The sequence below is a fragment of the Coregonus lavaretus genome (genome assembly GCF_964263955.1).
Source record: "Coregonus lavaretus genome assembly, contig: HAP1_SCAFFOLD_5687, whole genome shotgun sequence".
NCBI lineage: Eukaryota > Metazoa > Chordata > Actinopteri > Salmoniformes > Salmonidae > Coregonus > Coregonus lavaretus.
The window spans coordinates 17,314-38,135 of record NW_028166035.1 but is presented as its reverse complement, the minus strand read 5'-3'; the positions used below and the strand labels follow the sequence as shown (position 1 = coordinate 38,135).

The 20,822-nt window shown below is 51.1% G+C and overlaps 1 protein-coding gene and 1 long non-coding RNA gene across 2 annotated transcripts; one reads left to right on the top strand and one right to left on the bottom strand.

Annotated features, from left to right (window-relative positions):
* Positions 1–1,691: 1,691 nt before the first annotated feature.
* On the bottom strand, positions 1,692–2,253 carry LOC311115183. The gene is made up of 3 exons (XR_014611202.1): positions 2,187–2,253; positions 1,977–2,096; positions 1,692–1,743 (listed from the first exon to the last, which is right to left on the bottom strand). It is a non-coding gene; the product is annotated as an uncharacterized lncRNA (long non-coding RNA).
* A 2,111-nt stretch (positions 2,254–4,364) lies between these two features.
* Positions 4,365–18,973, top strand: LOC311115184 (FERM, ARHGEF and pleckstrin domain-containing protein 1-like; the record flags this gene model as incomplete). Its single annotated transcript, XM_084190385.1, has 6 exons — positions 4,365–4,376; positions 4,596–4,729; positions 9,394–9,475; positions 17,841–18,078; positions 18,581–18,711; positions 18,872–18,973. The coding sequence occupies 6 exons, from the start codon at positions 4,365–4,367 to the stop codon at positions 18,971–18,973; spliced, it is 699 nt and encodes a 232-aa protein (XP_084046511.1).
* Between the last annotated feature and the right edge of the window lie 1,849 nt (positions 18,974–20,822).

Sequence of the window (20,822 nt, the reverse complement as noted above, 5' to 3'; positions counted from 1 at the left end):
ACTACCTATACAGCTGGTGTCCTGTAGACCCCCCAGCTACACTACCTATACAGCTGGTGTCCTGTAGACCCCCCCACTACACTACCTATACAGCTGGTGTCCTGTAGACCCCCCCCCAGCTACACTACCTATACAGCTGGTGTCCTGTAGACCCCCCCCCCCAGCTACACTACCTATACAGCTGGTGTCCTGTAGACCCCCCAGCTACACTACCTATACAGCTGGTGTCCTGTAGACCCCCCCCCAGCTACACTACCTATACAGCTGGTGTCCTGTAGACCCCCCAGCTACACTACCTATACAGCTGGTGTCCTGTAGACCCCCCCCCCCCAGCTACACTACCTATACAGCTGGTGTCCTGTAGACCCCCCCCCCCCCCAGCTACACTACCTATACAGCTGGTGTCCTGTAGACCCCCCCCCCCCCCCCAGCTACACTACCTATACAGCTGGTGTCCTGTAGACCCCCCCCCCCAGCTACACTACCTATACAGCTGGTGTCCTGTAGACCCCCCAGCTACACTACCTATACAGCTGGTGTCCTGTAGACCCCCCAGCTACACTACCTATACAGCTGGTGTCCTGTAGACCCCCCAGCTACACTACCTATACAGCTGGTGTCCTGTAGACCCCCCCCCCCCCAGCTACACTACCTATACAGCTGGTGTCCTGTAGACCCCCCCCCCCAGCTACACTACCTATACAGCTGGTGTCCTGTAGACCCCCCAGCTACACTACCTATACAGCTGGTGTCCTGTAGACCCCCCCCCCCCAGCTACACTACCTATACAGCTGGTGTCCTGTAGACCCCCCCCCCCCCCCCCAGCTACACTACCTATACAGCTGGTGTCCTGTAGACCCCCCCCCCCCCCAGCTACACTACCTATACAGCTGGTGTCCTGTAGACCCCCCAGCTACACTACCTATACAGCTGGTGTCCTGTAGACCCCCCAGCTACACTACCTATACAGCTGGTGTCCTGTAGACCCCCCAGCTACACTACCTATACAGCTGGTGTCCTGTAGACCCCCCAGCTACACTACCTATACAGCTGGTGTCCTGTAGACCCCCCCCCCCCCCAGCTACACTACCTATACAGCTGGTGTCCTGTAGACCCCCCCCCAGCTACACTACCTATACAGCTGGTGTCCTGTAGACCCCCCAGCTACACTACCTATACAGCTGGTGTCCTGTAGACCCCCCCCCCCCAGCTACACTACCTATACAGCTGGTGTCCTGTAGACCCCCCAGCTACACTACCTATACAGCTGGTGTCCTGTAGACCCCCCCCCCCCAGCTACACTACCTATACAGCTGGTGTCCTGTAGACCCCCCAGCTACACTACCTATACAGCTGGTGTCCTGTAGACCCCCCAGCTACACTACCTATACAGCTGGTGTCCTGTAGACCCCTCAGCTACACTACCTATACAGCTGGTGTCCTGTAGACCCCCCCCCCCCCCCAGCTACACTACCTATACAGCTGGTGTCCTGTAGACCCCCCCCCCCCCCCAGCTACACTACCTATACAGCTGGTGTCCTGTAGACCCCCCCCCCCCCCCCCCCCAGCTACACTACCTATACAGCTGGTGTCCTGTAGACCCCCCAGCTACACTACCTATACAGCTGGTGTCCTGTAGACCCCCCAGCTACACTACCTATACAGCTGGTGTCCTGTAGACCCCCCCCCCCCAGCTACACTACCTATACAGCTGGTGTCCTGTAGACCCCCCAGCTACACTACCTATACAGCTGATGTCCTGTAGACCCCCCAGCTACACTACCTATACAGCTGGTGTCCTGTAGACCCCCCCACCCCCCAGCTACACTACCTATACAGCTGGTGTCCTGTAGACCCCCCCAGCTACACTACCTATACAGCTGGTGTCCTGTAGACCCCCCCCCCCCCCCCCCCCCCAGCTACACTACCTATACAGCTGGTGTCCTGTAGACCCCCCCCCCCCCCAGCTACACTACCTATACAGCTGGTGTCCTGTAGACCCCCCAGCTACACTACCTATACAGCTGGTGTCCTGTAGACCCCCCAGCTACACTACCTATACAGCTGGTGTCCTGTAGACCCCCCAGCTACACTACCTATACAGCTGGTGTCCTGTAGACCCCCCCCCCAGCTACACTACCTATACAGCTGGTGTCCTGTAGACCCCCCCCCCCCAGCTACACTACCTATACAGCTGGTGTCCTGTAGACCCCCCAGCTACACTACCTATACAGCTGGTGTCCTGTAGACCCCCCCCCCAGCTACACTATCTATACAGCTGGTGTCCTGTAGACCCCCCAGCTACACTACCTATACAGCTGGTGTCCTGTAGACCCCCCCCCCCCCAGCTACACTACCTATACAGCTGGTGTCCTGTAGACCCCCCCCCCCCCCCCAGCTACACTACCTATACAGCTGGTGTCCTGTAGACCCCCCCCCCCCCCCCAGCTACACTACCTATACAGCTGGTGTCCTGTAGACCCCCCCCCCCCCCAGCTACACAACCTATACAGCTGGTGTCCTGTAGACCCCCCAGCTACACTACCTATACAGCTGGTGTCCTGTAGACCCCCCAGCTACACTACCTATACAGCTGGTGTCCTGTAGACCCCCCAGCTACACTGCCTATACAGCTGGTGTCCTGTAGACCCCCCCCCCCAGCTACACTACCTATACAGCTGGTGTCCTGTAGACCCCCCCCCCCCCCCAGCTACACTACCTATACAGCTGGTGTCCTGTAGACCCCCCCCCCCCAGCTACACTACCTATACAGCTGGTGTCCTGTAGACCCCCCAGCTACACTACCTATACAGCTGGTGTCCTGTAGACCCCCCCAGCTACACTACCTATACAGCTGGTGTCCTGTAGACCCCCCCCCCCCCAGCTACACTACCTATACAGCTGGTGTCCTGTAGACCCCCCAGCTACACTACCTATACAGCTGGTGTCCTGTAGACCCCCCCCCCCCAGCTACACTACCTATACAGCTGGTGTCCTGTAGACCCCCCCCCCCCCCCCCAGCTACACTACCTATACAGCTGGTGTCCTGTAGACCCCCCCCCCCCCAGCTACACTACCTATACAGCTGGTGTCCTGTAGACCCCCCCCCCCAGCTACACTACCTATACAGCTGGTGTCCTGTAGACCCCCCCCCCAGCTACACTACCTATACAGCTGGTGTCCTGTAGACCCCCCCCCCCCCCCCCCCCCCCAGCTACACTACCTATACAGCTGGTGTCCTGTAGACCCCCCAGCTACACTACCTATACAGCTGGTGTCCTGTAGACCCCCCCCCCCCCCAGCTACACTACCTATACAGCTGGTGTCCTGTAGACCCCCCAGCTACACTACTTATACAGCTGGTGTCCTGTTACTATCTCACTACCTAAGAGGACAACACTAAAGTCTCTGTGGAACTCCATGTCAAGAGATCAACACCATAATATTCCCTTGAGACCATGTGGTGTTTGTAATGAGGTTCTGTGTGAGGCTGTGTGTGTGTGTGTGTGTGTGTAATGAGGTTCTATGTGAGGCTGTGTGTGTGTGTGTGTAATGAGGTTCTGTGTGAGGCTGTGTGTGTGTGTGTGTGTAATGAGGTTCTATGTGAGGCTGTGTGTGTGTGTGTGTAATGAGGTTCTGTGTGAGGCTGTGTGTGTGTGTAATGAGGTTCTGTGTGAGGCTGTGTGTGTGTGTGTGTGTGTGTAATGAGGTTCTGTGTGAGGCTGTGTGTGTGTGTGTGTAATGAGGTTCTGTGTGAGGCTGTGTGTGTGTGTAATGAGGTTCTGTGTGAGGCTGTGTGTGTAATGAGGTTCTGTGTGTGTGTGTGTGTGTAATGAGGTTCTGTGTGAGGCTGTGTGTGTAATGAGGTTCTGTGTGAGGCTGTGTGTGTGTTTAATGAGGTTCTGTGTGAGGCTGTGTGTGTGTGTGTGTGTGTGTGTGTGTGTAATGAGGTTCTGTGTGAGGCTGTGTGTGTGTGTAATGAGGTTATGTGTGAGGCTGTGTGTATGTGTGTGTAATGAGGTTCTGTGTGAGGCTGTGTGTGTGTGTAATGAGGTTCTGTGTGAGGCTGTGTGTGTGTGTGTAATGAGGTCCTGTGTGAGGCTGTGTGTGTGTGTAATGAGGTCCTGTGTGAGGCTGTGTGTGTGTGTAATGAGGTTCTGTGTGAGGCTGTGTGTGTAATGAGGTTCTGTGTGAGGCTGTGTGTGTGTGTGTGTGTAATGAGGTTCTGTGTGAGGCTGTGTGTGTAATGAGGTTCTGTGTGAGGCTGTGTGTGTGTGTAATGAGGTTCTGTGTGTGTGTGTGTGTAATGAGGTTCTGTGTGAGGCTGTGTGTGTGTGTAATGAGGTTCTGTGTGAGGCTGTGTAATGAGGTTCTGTGTGAGGCTGTGTGTGTGTGTGTAATGATTGCTGCTGGTGCAAACAAATGGGAGGGTGTGTTAAAACAACAGGTCCCTCCCTTCCCCAGCATAGCCAGCTACATGGAGTGGTATCCAGCTGGCCTCTCCTCGCTAACAGCTGTGTTGTGTTGTGTCCCAGTGGTTCCAGGCTGTGCTGGGTAAAGAGGAAGTGTAACAGCTGTGTTGTGTTGTGTCCCAGTGGTTCCAGGCTGTGCTGAGTAAAGAGGATGTCCTGCCAGACTCAGTGAGGACTCTGATCAACACCAACTATGATCCAGTCTATCAGTTCCACCAGTTCTTCCTGAAGGAGGTGGAGCAGAGGCTGCAGCAATGGTGAGGAGGGGCGGGGGTGGGCGTGTCCCCGTGCGTCCAGGTATTCAGTACCACTCAGGACTGAATTCAGTGCATCACTCAGTGAGTCACTACAGCAGCCTGTTATACAGGAATGATCATCATCAGAGACCCTGGTGGATGACCAATCAGAGACCCTGGTGGAAGACCCAACAGACACCCTGGTGAAACACTGAGAGGAGAGACCTAGAGAACACTGAGAGACCTAGAGAACACTGAGAGGAGAGACCAAGAGAACAGTGAGGAGAGACCTAGAGAACCCTGAGAGGAGAGACATAGAGAACACTGAGGAGAGACCTATAGAACACTGAGAGACCTAGAGAACACTGAGGAGAGACATAGAGAACACTGAGGAGAGACATAGAGAACACTGAGAGACCTAGAGAACACTGAGAGGAGAGACCAAGAGAACAGTGAGGAGAGACCTAGAGAACCCTGAGAGGAGAGACATAGAGAACACTGAGGAGAGACCTATAGAACACTGAGAGGAGACCTAGAGAACACTGAGAGACCTAGAGAACACTGAGAGACCTAGAGAACCCTGAGAGGAGAGACATAGAGAACACTGAGGAGAGACCTAGAGAACACTGAGAGGAGACCTAGAGAACACTGAGAGACCTAGAGAACACTGAGAGACCTAGAGAACACTGAGGAGAGACCTAGAGAACACTGAGGAGAGACATAGAGAACACTGAGGAGAGACATAGAGAACACTGAGGAGAGACCTAGAGAACACTGAGGAGAGACATAGAGAACACTGAGGAGAGACCTAGAGAACACTGAGGAGAGACCTAGAGAACACTGAGGAGAGACCTAGAGAACACTGAGGAGAGACATAGAGAACACTGAGGAGAGACATAGAGAACACTGAGGAGAGACCTAGAGAACACTGAGGAGAGACCTAGAGAACAATGAGGAAAGACATAGAGAACACTGAGGAGAGACCTAGAGAACACTGAGGAGAGACCTAGAGAACACTGAGAGGAGAGACCTAGAGAACAGTGAGGAGAGACATAGAGAACACTGAGAGACCTAGAGAACAGTGAGGAGAGACATAGAGAACACTGAGAGGAGAGACATAGAGAACACTGAGAGGAGAGACATAGAGAACACTGAGAGGAGAGACATAGAGAACACTGAGGAGAGACCTAGAGAACCCTGAGGAGAGACCTAGAGAACCCTGAGGAGAGACCTAGAGAACACTGAGGAGAGACCTAGAGAACACTGAGGAGAGACCTAGAGAACACTGAGGAGAGACCTAGAGAACACTGAGGAGAGACATAGAGAACACTGAGGAGAGACCTAGAGAACACTGAGGAGAGACCTAGAGAACACTGAGGAGAGACATAGAGAACACTGAGGAGAGACCTAGAGAACACTGAGGAGAGACCTAGAGAACACTGAGGAGAGACCTAGAGAACACTGAGGAGAGACCTAGAGAACACTGAGAGGAGAGACCTAGAGAACAGTGAGGAGAGACATAGAGAACACTGAGAGACCTAGAGAACAGTGAGGAGAGACATAGAGAACACTGAGAGGAGAGACATAGAGAACACTGAGAGGAGAGACATAGAGAACACTGAGAGGAGAGACATAGAGAACACTGAGGAGAGACCTAGAGAACCCTGAGGAGAGACCTAGAGAACCCTGAGGAGAGACCTAGAGAACCCTGAGGAGAGACCTAGAGAACCCTGAGAGACCTAGAGAACACTGAGGAGAGACATAGAGAACACTGAGGAGAGACCTAGAGAACACTGAGGAGAGACCTAGAGAACACTGAGGAGAGACCTAGAGAACAGTGAGGAGAGACATAGAGAACACTGAGGAGAGACCTAGAGAACACTGAGGAGAGAACTAGAGAACACTGAGGAGAGACCTAGAGAACACTGAGGAGAGACCTAGAGAACACTGAGGAGAGACCTAGAGAACACTGAGAGGAGAGACCTAGAGAACCCTGAGGAGAGACATAGAGAACAGTGAGGAGAGACATAGAGAACACTGAAGAGAGACATAGAGAACACTGAAGAGAGACATAGAGAACACTGAGAGACATAGAGAACACTGAGGAGAGACCTAGAGAACACTGAGGAGAGACCTAGAGAACACTGAGGAGAGACCTAGAGAACACTGAGGAGAGACCTAGAGAACACTGAGGAGAGACCTAGAGAACACTGAGGAGAGACCTAGAGAACACTGAGGAGAGACCTAGAGAACAGTGAGGAGAGACATAGAGAACACTGAGGAGAGACATAGAGAACACTGAGGAGAGACCTAGAGAACACTGAGGAGAGACCTAGAGAACACTGAGAGGAGAGACCTAGAGAACAGTGAGGAGAGACCTAGAGAACACTGAGAGGAGAGACCTAGAGAACAGTGAGTAGAGACCTAGAGAACACTGAGAGACCTAGAGAACACTGAGAGACATAGAGAACACTGAGGAGAGACATAGAGAACACTGAGGAGAGACATAGAGAACACTGAGGAGAGACCTAGAGAACACTGAGAGACATAGAGAACACTGAGGAGAGACATAGAGAACACTGAGGAGAGACCTAGAGAACACTGAGAGACCTAGAGAACACTGAGAGACCTAGAGAACACTGAGGAGAGACCTAGAGAACCCTGAGGAGAGACATAGAGAACACTGAGGAGAGATACATAGAGAACACTGAGAGGAGAGACCTAGAGAACACTGAGGAGAGACATAGAGAACACTGAGGAGAGACCTAGAGAACACTGAGGAGAGACATAGAGAACACTGAGGAGAGTCCTAGAGAACACTGAGAAGAGAGACATAGAGAACACTGAGAAGAGAGACATAGAGAACACTGAGGAGAGACCTAGAGAACACTGAGGAGAGACATAGAGAACACTGAGGAGAGACATAGAGAACAGTGAGGAGAGACATAGAGAACAGTGAGGAGAGACATAGAGAACACTGAGGAGAGACATAGAGAACACTGAGGAGAGACCTAGAGAACAGTGAGGAGAGACCTAGAGAACACTGAGGAGAGACATAGAGAACACTGAGAGGAGAGACCTAGAGAACCCTGAGGAGAGACATAGAGAACAGTGAGGAGAGACAGAGAACAGTGAGGAGAGACATAGAGAACACTGAGGAGAGACCTAGAGAACACTGAGGAGAGACCTAGAGAACAGTGAGGAGAGACCTAGAGAACACTGAGAGGAGAGACCTAGAGAACAGTGAGGAGAGACCTAGAGAACACTGAGAGGAGAGACCTAGAGAACAGTGAGGAGAGACCTAGAGAACAGTGAGTAGAGACCTAGAGAACACTGAGGAGAGACATAGAGAACACTGAGGAGAGACCTAGAGAACACTGAGAGGAGAGACCTAGAGAACACAGAGGAGAGACATAGAGAACACTGAGGAGAGACCTAGAGAACACTGAGAGACCTAGAGAACACTGAGGAGAGACCTAGAGAACACTGAGGAGAGACCTAGAGAACACTGAGAGGAGAGACATAGAGAACACTGAGAGGAGAGACATAGAGAACTCTGAGGGGAGACATAGAGAACACTGAGAGGAGAGACCTAGAGAACAGTGAGGAGAGACCTAGAGAACACTGAGAGGAGAGACCTAGAGAACAGTGAGGAGAGACATAGAGAACACTGAGGAGAGACATAGAGAACACTGAGGAGAGACATAGAGAACACTGAGGAGAGACCTAGAGAACACTGAGGAGAGACATAGAGAACACTGAGGAGAGACCTAGAGAACACTGAGGAGAGACATAGAGAACACTGAGGAGAGACCTAGAGAACACTGAGAGGAGAGACATAGAGAACACTGAGGAGAGACATAGAGAACACTGAGGAGAGACATAGAGAACACTGAGGAGAGACCTAGAGAACACTGAGAGACCTAGAGAACACTGAGGAGAGACCTAGAGAACACTGAGAGGAGAGACCTAGAGAACACTGAGAGGAGAGACATAGAGAACACTGAGGAGAGACATAGAGAACACTGAGAGGAGAGACCTAGAGAACACTGAGAGGAGAGACATAGAGAACACTGAGGAGAGACATAGAGAACACTGAGAGGAGAGACATAGAGAACACTGAGAGGAGAGACATAGAGAACAGCTAATACTGCTCCTCTGAGAGGAGAGACATAGAGAACACTGCTCCACTACTCCGTCTGCTGGTTCAACTGTGTAACTACACTGAGTATTTCAGTGTTCTTTATTAGTTACATATGGTACATCTACAAGTTGGTTGGAGAATCTCAGCAATGCAGTCAGGGTGTCATAACTCCCTCACCACTCACAGGAAGGGTTTGATCTTCTCCTGGGGATTGATGCTTCTCAGCGGTTAATCGCCCTGTTGCAATGTGGTGTCAATTAGAGAGAGGGACAGATGGGTTACTGAATGAGTGATGTTCATTCCTCAGTTCCCCCTCAATATGGTGTCAGTGAGAGAGAGGGAGAAAGAGGGTGAAAAGGTGTCTGTCTGTGTCCTGCAGAGTTAGGTATAGACGCAGGTAAAAATGTTGATATTGATTTCTCTCTCTCTTTCTCTCTCTCGCTTTCTCTGTCTCTCTCTCTCTCTCTCTCTCTCTCTCTCTCTCTCTCTCTCTCTCTCTCTCTCTCTCTCTCTCTCTCTCTCTCTCTCTCTCTCTCTCCAGGGAGGGGCGGTCCAACGCCCACATTAAAGGAGACTACCAGCGTGTCGGTGACGTCATGCTGAAGAACATTCAGGGGTTAAAGGTACAGTACATGTGGATATCGTTCCTACCCTTCAAAATGTCCTCCGAGTAATGTAGGACCTGTGGGTTAAAGGTGGAGCCATCTGATGAACATCTAGGAACACCTCATGATGTTGATCATGATGATCACATGGGGTTGGCATCTTTACAGCAGCAGCTAACAGTCCTCTCTCCCTAACCCCTACATCTTCTACCTAACCTACCCCTCTCTCTCTCTCTCTGCCTCAGCTAACAGTCCTCTCTCCCTAACCCCTACATCTTCTACCTAACCTACCCCTCTCTCTCTCTGCCCCAGCTAACAGTCCTCTCTCCCTAACCCCTACATCTTCTACCTAACCTACCCTCTCCTCTCTCTCTGCCCCAGCTAACAGTCCTCTCTCCCTAACCCCTAAATCTTCTACCTAACCTACCCCTCTCTCTCTCTCTGCCCCAGCTAACAGTCCTCTCTCCCTAACCCCTAAATCTTCTACCTAACCTACCCCTCTCTCTCTCTCTCTGCCCCAGCTAACAGTCCTCTCTCCCTAACCCCTACATCTTCTACCTAACCTACCCCTCTCTCTCTCTGCCCCAGCTAACAGTCCTCTCTCCCTAACCCCTACATCTTCTACCTAACCTACCCCTCTCTCTCTCTCTGCCCCAGCTAACAGTCCTCTCTCCCTAACCCCTACATCTTCTACCTAACCTACCCCTCTCTCTCTCTCTCTGCCCCAGCTAACAGTCCTCTCTCCCTAACCCCTAAGTCTTCTACCTAACCTACCCTCTCCTCTCTGCCCCAGCTAACAGTCCTCTCTCCCTAACCCCTAAGTCTTCTACCTAACCTACCCCTCTCCTCTCTCTGCCCCAGCTAACAGTCCTCTCTCCCTAACCCCTACATCTTCTACCTAACCTACCTCTCTCTCTCTCTCTGCCCCAGCTAACAGTCCTCTCTCCCTAACCCCTACATCTTCTACCTAACCTACCCCTCTCCTCTCTCTGCCTCAGCTAACAGTCCTCTCTCCCTAACCCCTACATCTTCTACCTAACCTACCCCTCTCTCTCTCTGCCCCAGCTAACAGTCCTCTCTCCCTAACCCCTACATCTTCTACCTAACCTACCCCTCTCCTCTCTCTCTGCCCCAGCTAACAGTCCTCTCTCCCTAACCCCTAAATCTTCTACCTAACCTACCCCTCTCTCTCTCTCTGCCCAAGCTAACAGTCCTCTCTCCCTAACCCCTACATCTTCTACCTAACCTACCCTCTCCTCTCTCTGCCCCAGCTAACAGTCCTCTCTCCCTAACCCCTTAAATATTCTACATAACCTACCCCTCTCCTCTCTCTCTGCCCCAGCTAACAGTCCTCTCTCCCTAACCCCTTAAATATTCTACCTAACCTACCCCTCTCCTCTCTCTGCCCCAGCTAACAGTCCTCTCTCCCTAACCCCTACATCTTCTACCTAACCTACCCCTCTCTCTCTCTCTGCCCCAGCTAACAGTCCTCTCTCCCTAACCCCTAAATCTTCTACCTAACCTACCCCTCTCTCTCTCTGCCCCAGCGAACAGTCCTCTCTCCCTAACCCCTACATCTTCTACCTAACCTACCCCTCTCTCTCTCTCTGCCCCAGCTAACAGTCCTCTCTCCCTAACCCCTAAATCTTCTACCTAACCTACCCCTCTCTCTCTCTCTGCCCCAGCTAACAGTCCTCTCTCCCTAACCCCTACATCTTCTACCTAACCTACCCCTCTCTCTCTCTCTCTGCCCCAGCTAACAGTCCTCTCTCCCTAACCCCTACATCTTCTACCTAACCTACCCCTCTCTCTCTCTGCCCCAGCTAACAGTCCTCTTTCCCTAACCCCTAAATCTTCTACCTAACCTACCCCTCTCTCTCTCTGCCCCAGCTAACAGTCCTCTTTCCCTAACCCCTAAATCTTCTACCTAACCTACCCCTCTCTCTCTGCCCCAGCTAACAGTCCTCTCTCCCTAACCCCTAAATCTTCTACCTAACCTACCCTCTCTCTCTCTGCCCCAGCTAACAGTCCTCTCTCCCTAACCCCTACATCTTCTACCTAACCTACCCCTCTCTCTCTCTGCCCCAGCTAACATTCCTCTTTCCCTAACCCCTAAATCTTCTACCTAACCTACCCCTCTCTCTCTGCCCCAGCTAACAGTCCTCTCTCCCTAACCCCTAAATCTTCTACCTAACCTACCCCTCTCCTCTCTCTGCCCCAGCTAACAGTCCTCTCTCCCTAACCCCTAAATCTTCTACCTAACCTACCCCTCTCTCTCTGCCCCAGCTAACAGTCCTCTCTCCCTAACCCCTAAATATTCTACCTAACCTACCCCTCTCTCTCTCTGCCTCAGCTAACAGTCCTCTCTCCCTAACCCCTAAATCTTCTACCTAACCTACCCCTCTCTCTCTCTCTCTGCCCCAGCTAACAGTCCTCTCTCCCTAACCCCTAAATCTTCTACCTAACCTACCCCTCTCTCTCTGCCCCAGCTAACAGTCCTCTCTCCCTAACCCCTAAATCTTCTACCTAACCTACCCCTCTCTCTCTCTCTGCCCCAGCTAACAGTCCTCTCTCCCTAACCCCTAAATATTCTACCTAACCTACCCCTCTCTCTCTCTGCCCCAGCTAAGTCCTCTCTCCCTAACCCCTAAATATTCTACCTAACCTACCCTCTCCTCTCTCTCTGCCCCAGCGAACAGTCCTCTCTCCCTAACCCCTAAATCTTCTACCTAACCTACCCCTCTCCTCTCTCTGCCCCAGCTAACAGTCCTCTCTCCCTAACCCCTAAGTCTTCTACCTAACCTACCCTCTCCTCTCTCTCTGCCTCAGCTAACAGTTCTCTCTCCCTAACCCCTAAATATTCTACCTAACCTACCCCTCTCTCTCTCCGCCCCAGCTAACAGTCCTCTCTCCCTAACCCCTACATCTTCTACCTAACCTACCCCTCTCTCTCTCTCTGCCCCAGCTAACAGTCCTCTTTCCCTAACCCCTACATCTTCTACCTAACCTACCCCTCTCTCTCTCTGCCCCAGCTAACAGTCCTCTCTCCCTAACCCCTAAATCTTCTACCTAACCTACCCCTCTCTCTCTCTCTGCCCCAGCTAACAGTCCTCTCTCCCTAACCCCTAAATCTTCTACCTAACCTACCCCTCTCTCTCTCTGCCCCAGCTAACAGTCCTCTTTCCCTAACCCCTACATCTTCTACCTAACCTACCCCTCTCTCTCTCTCTGCCCCAGCTAACAGTCCTCTTTCCCTAACCCCTAAATATTCTACCTAACCTACCCTCTCCTCTCTCTCTGCCTCAGCTAACAGTCCTCTTTCCCTAACCCCTAAATATTCTACCTAACCTACCCCTCTCTCTCTCTGCCCCAGCTAACAGTCCTCTCTCCCTAACCCCTAAATCTTCTACCTAACCTACCCCTCTCTCTCTCTCTGCCCCAGCTAACAGTCCTCTCTCCCTAACCCCTACATCTTCTACCTAACCTACCCCTCTCTCTCTCTCTCTCTGCCCCAGCTAACAGTCCTCTCTCCCTAACCCCTACATCTTCTACCTAACCTACCCCTCTCTCTCTCTCTGCCCCAGCTAACAGTCCTCTCTCCCTAACCCCTACATCTTCTACCTAACCTACCCCTCTCTCTCTCTCTCTGCCCCAGCTAACAGTCCTCTCTCCCTAACCCCTACATCTTCTACCTAACCTACCCCTCTCTCTCTCTCTGCCCCAGCTAACAGTCCTCTCTCCCTAACCCCTAAATATTCTACCTAACCTACCCCTCTCTCTCTCTCTGCCCCAGCTAACAGTCCTCTCTCCCTAACCCCTACATCTTCTACCTAACCTACCCCTCTCTCTCTCTCTCTCTCTGCCCCAGCTAACAGTCCTCTCTCCCTAACCCCTACATCTTCTACCTAACCTACCCCTCTCTCTCTCTCTCTCTCTGCCCCAGCTAACAGTCCTCTCTCCCTAACCCCTACATCTTCTACCTAACCTACCCCTCTCTCTCTCTCTGCCCCAGCTAACAGTCCTCTCTCCCTAACCCCTAAATCTTCTACCTAACCTACCCCTCTCTCTCTCTGCCCCAGCGAACAGTCCTCTCTCCCTAACCCCTACATCTTCTACCTAACCTACCCCTCTCTCTCTCTCTGCCCCAGCTAACAGTCCTCTCTCCCTAACCCCTAAATCTTCTACCTAACCTACCCCTCTCTCTCTCTCTGCCCCAGCTAACAGTCCTCTCTCCCTAACCCCTACATCTTCTACCTAACCTACCCCTCTCTCTCTCTCTCTGCCCCAGCTAACAGTCCTCTCTCCCTAACCCCTACATCTTCTACCTAACCTACCCCTCTCTCTCTCTGCCCCAGCTAACAGTCCTCTTTCCCTAACCCCTAAATCTTCTACCTAACCTACCCCTCTCTCTCTCTGCCCCAGCTAACATTCCTCTTTCCCTAACCCCTAAATCTTCTACCTAACCTACCCCTCTCTCTCTGCCCCAGCTAACAGTCCTCTCTCCCTAACCCCTAAATCTTCTACCTAACCTACCCCTCTCTCTCTCTGCCCCAGCTAACAGTCCTCTCTCCCTAACCCCTACATCTTCTACCTAACCTACCCCTCTCTCTCTCTGCCCCAGCTAACATTCCTCTTTCCCTAACCCCTAAATCTTCTACCTAACCTACCCCTCTCTCTCTGCCCCAGCTAACAGTCCTCTCTCCCTAACCCCTAAATCTTCTACCTAACCTACCCCTCTCCTCTCTCTGCCCCAGCTAACAGTCCTCTCTCCCTAACCCCTAAATCTTCTACCTAACCTACCCCTCTCTCTCTGCCCCAGCTAACAGTCCTCTCTCCCTAACCCCTAAATATTCTACCTAACCTACCCCTCTCTCTCTCTGCCTCAGCTAACAGTCCTCTCTCCCTAACCCCTAAATCTTCTACCTAACCTACCCCTCTCTCTCTCTCTCTGCCCCAGCTAACAGTCCTCTCTCCCTAACCCCTAAATCTTCTACCTAACCTACCCCTCTCTCTCTGCCCCAGCTAACAGTCCTCTCTCCCTAACCCCTAAATCTTCTACCTAACCTACCCCTCTCTCTCTCTCTGCCCCAGCTAACAGTCCTCTCTCCCTAACCCCTAAATATTCTACCTAACCTACCCCTCTCTCTCTCTGCCCCAGCTAAGTCCTCTCTCCCTAACCCCTAAATATTCTACCTAACCTACCCTCTCCTCTCTCTCTCTGCCCCAGCGAACAGTCCTCTCTCCCTAACCCCTAAATCTTCTACCTAACCTACCCCTCTCCTCTCTCTGCCCCAGCTAACAGTCCTCTCTCCCTAACCCCTAAGTCTTCTACCTAACCTACCCTCTCCTCTCTCTCTGCCTCAGCTAACAGTTCTCTCTCCCTAACCCCTAAATATTCTACCTAACCTACCCCTCTCTCTCTCTGCCCCAGCTAACAGTCCTCTCTCCCTAACCCCTACATCTTCTACCTAACCTACCCCTCTCTCTCTCTCTGCCCCAGCTAACAGTCCTCTTTCCCTAACCCCTACATCTTCTACCTAACCTACCCCTCTCTCTCTCTGCCCCAGCTAACAGTCCTCTCTCCCTAACCCCTAAATCTTCTACCTAACCTACCCCTCTCTCTCTCTCTGCCCCAGCTAACAGTCCTCTCTCCCTAACCCCTAAATCTTCTACCTAACCTACCCCTCTCTCTCTCTGCCCCAGCTAACAGTCCTCTCTCCCTAACCCCTACATCTTCTACCTAACCTACCCCTCTCTCTCTCTCTGCCCCAGCTAACAGTCCTCTTTCCCTAACCCCTACATCTTCTACCTAACCTACCCCTCTCTCTCTCTCTGCCCCAGCTAACAGTCCTCTTTCCCTAACCCCTACATCTTCTACCTAACCTACCCCTCTCTCTCTCTCTCTGCCCCAGCTAACAGTCCTCTTTCCCTAACCCCTAAATATTCTACCTAACCTACCCTCTCCTCTCTCTCTGCCTCAGCTAACAGTCCTCTTTCCCTAACCCCTAAATATTCTACCTAACCTACCCCTCTCTCTCTCTCTGCCCCAGCTAACAGTCCTCTTTCCCTAACCCCTAAATATTCTACCTAACCTACCCCTCTCTCTCTCTCTGCCCCAGCTAACAGTCCTCTCTCCCTAACCCCTACATCTTCTACCTAACCTACCCCTCTCTCTCTCTCTCTGCCCCAGCTAACAGTCCTCTCTCCCTAACCCCTAAATATTCTACCTAACCTACCCTCTCCTCTCTCTCTGCCTCAGCTAACAGTCCTCTTTCCCTAACCCCTAAATATTCTACCTAACCTACCCCTCTCTCTCTCTGCCCCAGCTAACAGTCCTCTCTCCCTAACCCCTAAATCTTCTACCTAACCTACCCCTCTCTCTCTCTCTGCCCCAGCTAACAGTCCTCTCTCCCTAACCCCTACATCTTCTACCTAACCTACCCCTCTCTCTCTCTCTCTGCCCCAGCTAACAGTCCTCTCTCCCTAACCCCTACATCTTCTACCTAACCTACCCCTCTCTCTCTCTCTGCCCCAGCTAACAGTCCTCTCTCCCTAACCCCTACATCTTCTACCTAACCTACCCCTCTCTCTCTCTCTCTGCCCCAGCTAACAGTCCTCTCTCCCTAACCCCTACATCTTCTACCTAACCTACCCCTCTCTCTCTCTCTGCCCCAGCTAACAGTCCTCTCTCCCTAACCCCTAAATATTCTACCTAACCTACCCCTCTCTCTCTCTCTGCCCCAGCTAACAGTCCTCTCTCCCTAACCCCTACATCTTCTACCTAACCTACCCCTCTCTCTCTCTCTCTCTCTGCCCCAGCTAACAGTCCTCTCTCCCTAACCCCTACATCTTCTACCTAACCTACCCCTCTCTCTCTCTCTCTCTCTGCCCCAGCTAACAGTCCTCTCTCCCTAACCCCTACATCTTCTACCTAACCTACCCTCTCCTCTCTCTGCCTCAGCTAACAGTCCTCTCTCCCTAACCCCTAAATATTCTACCTAACCTACCCCTCTCTCTCTCTGCCTCAGCTAACAGTCCTCTCTCCCTAACCCCTAAATCTTCTACCTAACCTACCCCTCTCTCTCTCTGCCCCAGCTAACAGTCCTCTCTCCCTAACCCCTAAATCTTCTACCTAACCTACCCTCTCCTCTCTCTCTGCCCCAGCTAACAGTCCTCTCTCCCTAACCCCTAAATCTTCTACCTAACCTACCCTCTCCTCTCTCTCTGCCTCAGCTAAAAGTCCTCTTTCCCTAACCCCTAAATATTCTACCTAACCTACCCCTCTCCTCTCTCCCTCTCTCTCTCCTTTCTCTCTCTGCCCCAGCTAACAGTTCTCTCTCCCTAACCCCTACATCTTCTACCTAACCTACCCTCTCCTCTCTCTCTGCCCCAGCTAACAGTCCTCTTTCCCTAACCCCTAAATATTCTAGCTAACCTACCCCTCTCCTCTCTCCCTCTCTCTCTCTGCCTCAGCTAACAGTCCTCTCTCCCTAACCCCTAAATATTCTACCTAACCTACCCCTCTCCTCTCTCTCTCTGCCCCAGCTAAAAGTCCTCTTTCCCTAACCCCTAAATCTTCTACCTAACCTACCCCTCTCCTCTCTCTCTCTGCCCCAGCTAACAGTCCTCTCTCCCTAACCCCTAAATCTTCTACCTAACATACCCCTCTCCTCTCTCCCTCTCTCTCTCCTTTCTCTCTCTGCCTCAGCTAACAGTCCTCTTTCCCTAACCGCTAAATCTTCTACCTAACCTACCCCTCTCCTCTCTCTCTCTGCCCCAGCTAACAGTCCTCTCTCCCTAACCCCTAAATCTTCTACCTAACCTACCCCTCTCCTCTCTCCCTCTCTCTCTCTGCCCCAGCTAACAGTCCTCTCTCCCTAACCCCTAAATCTTCTACCTAACCTACCCCTCTCTCTCTGTGCCCTAGCTAACAGTCCTCTCTCCCTAATCCCTTAAATATTCTACCTAACCTACCCCTCTCTCTCTCTGCCCCAGCTAACAGTCCTCTCTCCCTAACCCCTAAATCTTCTACCTAACCTACCCCTCTCCTCTCTCCCTCTCTCTCTCTGCCCCAGCTAACAGTCCTCTCTCCCTAACCCCTAAATCTTCTACCTAACCTACCCCTCTCTCTCTCTGCCCTAGCTAACAGTCCTCTCTCCCTAATCCCTTAAATATTCTACCTAACCTACCCCTCTCCTCTCTCCCTCTCTCTCTCCTTTCTCTCTCTGCCCCAGCTAACAGTCCTCTCTCCCTAACCCCTACATCTTCTACCTAACCTACCCTTCTCCTCTCTCTTTCTCTCTCTGCCTCAGCTAACAGTCCTCTCTCCCTAACCCCTAAATCTTCTACCTAACCTACCCCTCTCCTCTCTCTGCCCCAGCAGCAGTTGACGTCCCTCCTGCAGCGTCACGGTGAGGTGTTGGTGGAGTTGGAGCGTTCGTGCCGTTCGTCCCAGCGGCTGGAGGAGGCGTGTCGGGAGTTTGAGCAGCAGAAGGTGTGCTACCTGCCCCTTAACGTGTTCCTGCTGCGCCCCCTGCATCGCCTGCTGCACTACAAACTGATTCTGGAGAGACTCTGCAAACACTACCCCCCCACACACCAAGACTTCAGAGACAGCAGAGGTAGGCTACAGCAGAGAGAGAACCCACTCCTCTAGTTGTCCTAGTTGATATATCAGAGATGGTGTGTGTTAGAGAGAGAACCCCCCTCCTCTAGTTGTCCTAGTTGATATATCAGAGATGGTGTGTGTTAGAGAGAGAACCCACTCCTCTAGTTGTCCTAGTTAATATCTCAGAGATGGTGTGTGTTAGAGAGAGAACCCTCCTCCTCTAGTTGTCCTAGTTGATATATCAGAGATGGTGTGTGTTAGAGAGAGAACCCTCCTCCTCTAGTTGTCCTAGTTGATATATCAGAGATGGTGTGTGTTAGAGAGAGAATCCACCTCCTCTAGTTGTCCTAGTTGATATATCAGAGATGGTGTGTGTTAGAGAGAGAATCCACCTCCTCTAGTTGTCCTAGTTGATATATCAGAGATGGTGTGTGTTAGAGAGAGAACTCTCCTCCTCTAGTTGTCCTAGTTGATATATCAGAGATGGTGTGTGTGTACTAACTCTCCTCCTCTAGCCGCCCTAGCTGATATATCAGAGATGGTACTGCAGCTTCAGGGAACCACGATGAAGATGGAGAACTTCCAGAAGCTTCTAGAACTGAAGAAAGATCTGACAGGCATCCAGGACCTGGCTATACCGGGCAGGGTGAGGGAACAGTTTTACCTGACTTTGCTCTGACAACTATTGTCCTGATTTATTTGAAGTTGTAGTGCATCAATCCTCATGTTGTCCTTTAGTGTCTCTGATTTACAGAGATGATGTTGTTCATTGTTTACTCTGTGTGTTGTTTATCTACCCAATGCAGGAGTTTATCAGACTGGGATGTCTCAGTAAACTCTCAGGGAAAGGACTACAGCAGAGAATGTTCTTCCTGGTTAGTCATTACTTCCTACTTCCTGTCACATGACTCCTCTGCTCCTCACTCACAATTCAGGTATCCTATCCCTCTCTGTGTTCCCCTCTCCCCCTCCAGTTCAGTGATTCCCTGGTGTACACCAGCAGAGGGATGACCGCAGACAACCAGTTCAAGGTTCACGGCCAGCTGCCTCTCTACGGCATGACAGTACGAGTCTCCAGAACCTGAAGCGTAACATCATGGGCCAGTTTCCTGGACATAGATAAAGCTGGCCCTATGGTGTCAGCTTTAGATAACATACCACAGCTGTAAATGAGCTCTGTCTCTCCTCTGATCCAACCCCTGTGTCTGTGTCCTCAGATCAGGGAGAGTGAGGATGACTGGGGAGTTCCTCATTCCTTCACCCTGTTTGGTCAGCGCCAGTCTGTCGTCCTGGCAGCAAGGTAAAAGTGTTCTAGATGTGTTCTAGAGAGTTTAGGGTGGTTTAGAGTGTTCAGGAGTGTTCTAGATGTGTTCTAGAGTGTTAGGGTGTTGTAGGGTGGTTTAGAGTGTTCAGGAGTGTTCTAGATGTGTTCTAGGGTGTTGTAGGGTGGTTTAGAGTGTTCAGGAGTGTTCTAGATGTGTTCTAGAGAGTTTAGGGTGTTGTAGGGTGGTTTAGAGTGTTCGGGAGTGTTCTAGATGTGTTCTATAGAGTTTAGGGTGTTGTAGGGTGGTTTAGAGTGTTCAGGAGTGTTCTAGATGTGTTCTAGAGAGTTTAGGGTGTTGTAGGGTGGTTTAGAGTGTTCAGGAGTGTTCTAGATGTGTTCTAGAGTGTTAGGGTGTTGTAGGGTGGTTTAGAGTGTTCAGGAGTGTTCTAGATGTGTTCTAGGGTGTTGTAGGGTGGTTTAGAGTGTTCAGGAGTGTTCTAGATGTGTTCTAGAGAGTTTAGGGTGTTGTAGGGTGGTTTAGAGTGTTCGGGAGTGTTCTAGATGTGTTCTAGGGTGTTGTAGGGTGGTTTAGAGTGTTCAGGAGTGTTCTAGATGTGTTCTAGAGTGTTAGGGTGTTGTAGGGTGGTTTAGATTGTTCAGGAGTGTTCTAGAGAGTTTAGGGTGGTTTAGAGAGTTCAGGAGTGTTCTAGATGTGTTCTAGAGAGTTTAGGGTGTTGTAGGGTGGTTTAGAGAGTTCAGGAGTGTTCTAGATGTGTTCTAGAGAGTTTAGGGTGTTGTAGGGTGGTTTACAGTGTTCTAGAGCAGGGGTGTCAAACTCATTTTGCCCCGGGGGCCGCATTCTGTCGTCAACAAGGTCCGTAGGGCCTCACTGAAAATGGGTCATATTTCCTCGCTGTCAAAATTAGCAAAACATTGTCCTCTATCCTTCGTTTTGGTAATTTCCGATGATCCCTGACTGTCTGGCTTTCAGTTCGGTGATTATTAGCGAGCTGGACACAGTCAGAAATCTGTATGAATATAGGTCCATTCTCAGTTCTACACCGTTTCATTGTGTAATGATGTATCAAGCACAGATGCTCATCAGAATAACTCTATGAAATATGAATTAGTGTTAACCTCAATACTGAACCTTTTGTTCTGCTGTGGCGTTCCCCTGCTGTAATAACCCTCTCCTCTTCTCCCCTCGCTGTAGGTAGTAATCCATATCTGTACTCTGTACAGGGGCTTGCTAAAGTATTCACCCCCCTTGGCGTTTTTCCTATTTTGTTGCCTTACAACCTGGAATTAAATTTGATTTTTTTTTTTTTTTGTATCATTTGATTTACACAACATGCCTACCACTTTGAACAAACAAGAAATAAGACAAAAAACAGAACTTGAGCGTGCATAACTATACTTTGTAGAGCCACCTTTTGCAGCAATTACAGCTGCAGGTCTCTTGGGGTATGTCTCTATAAGCTTGGCACATCTAG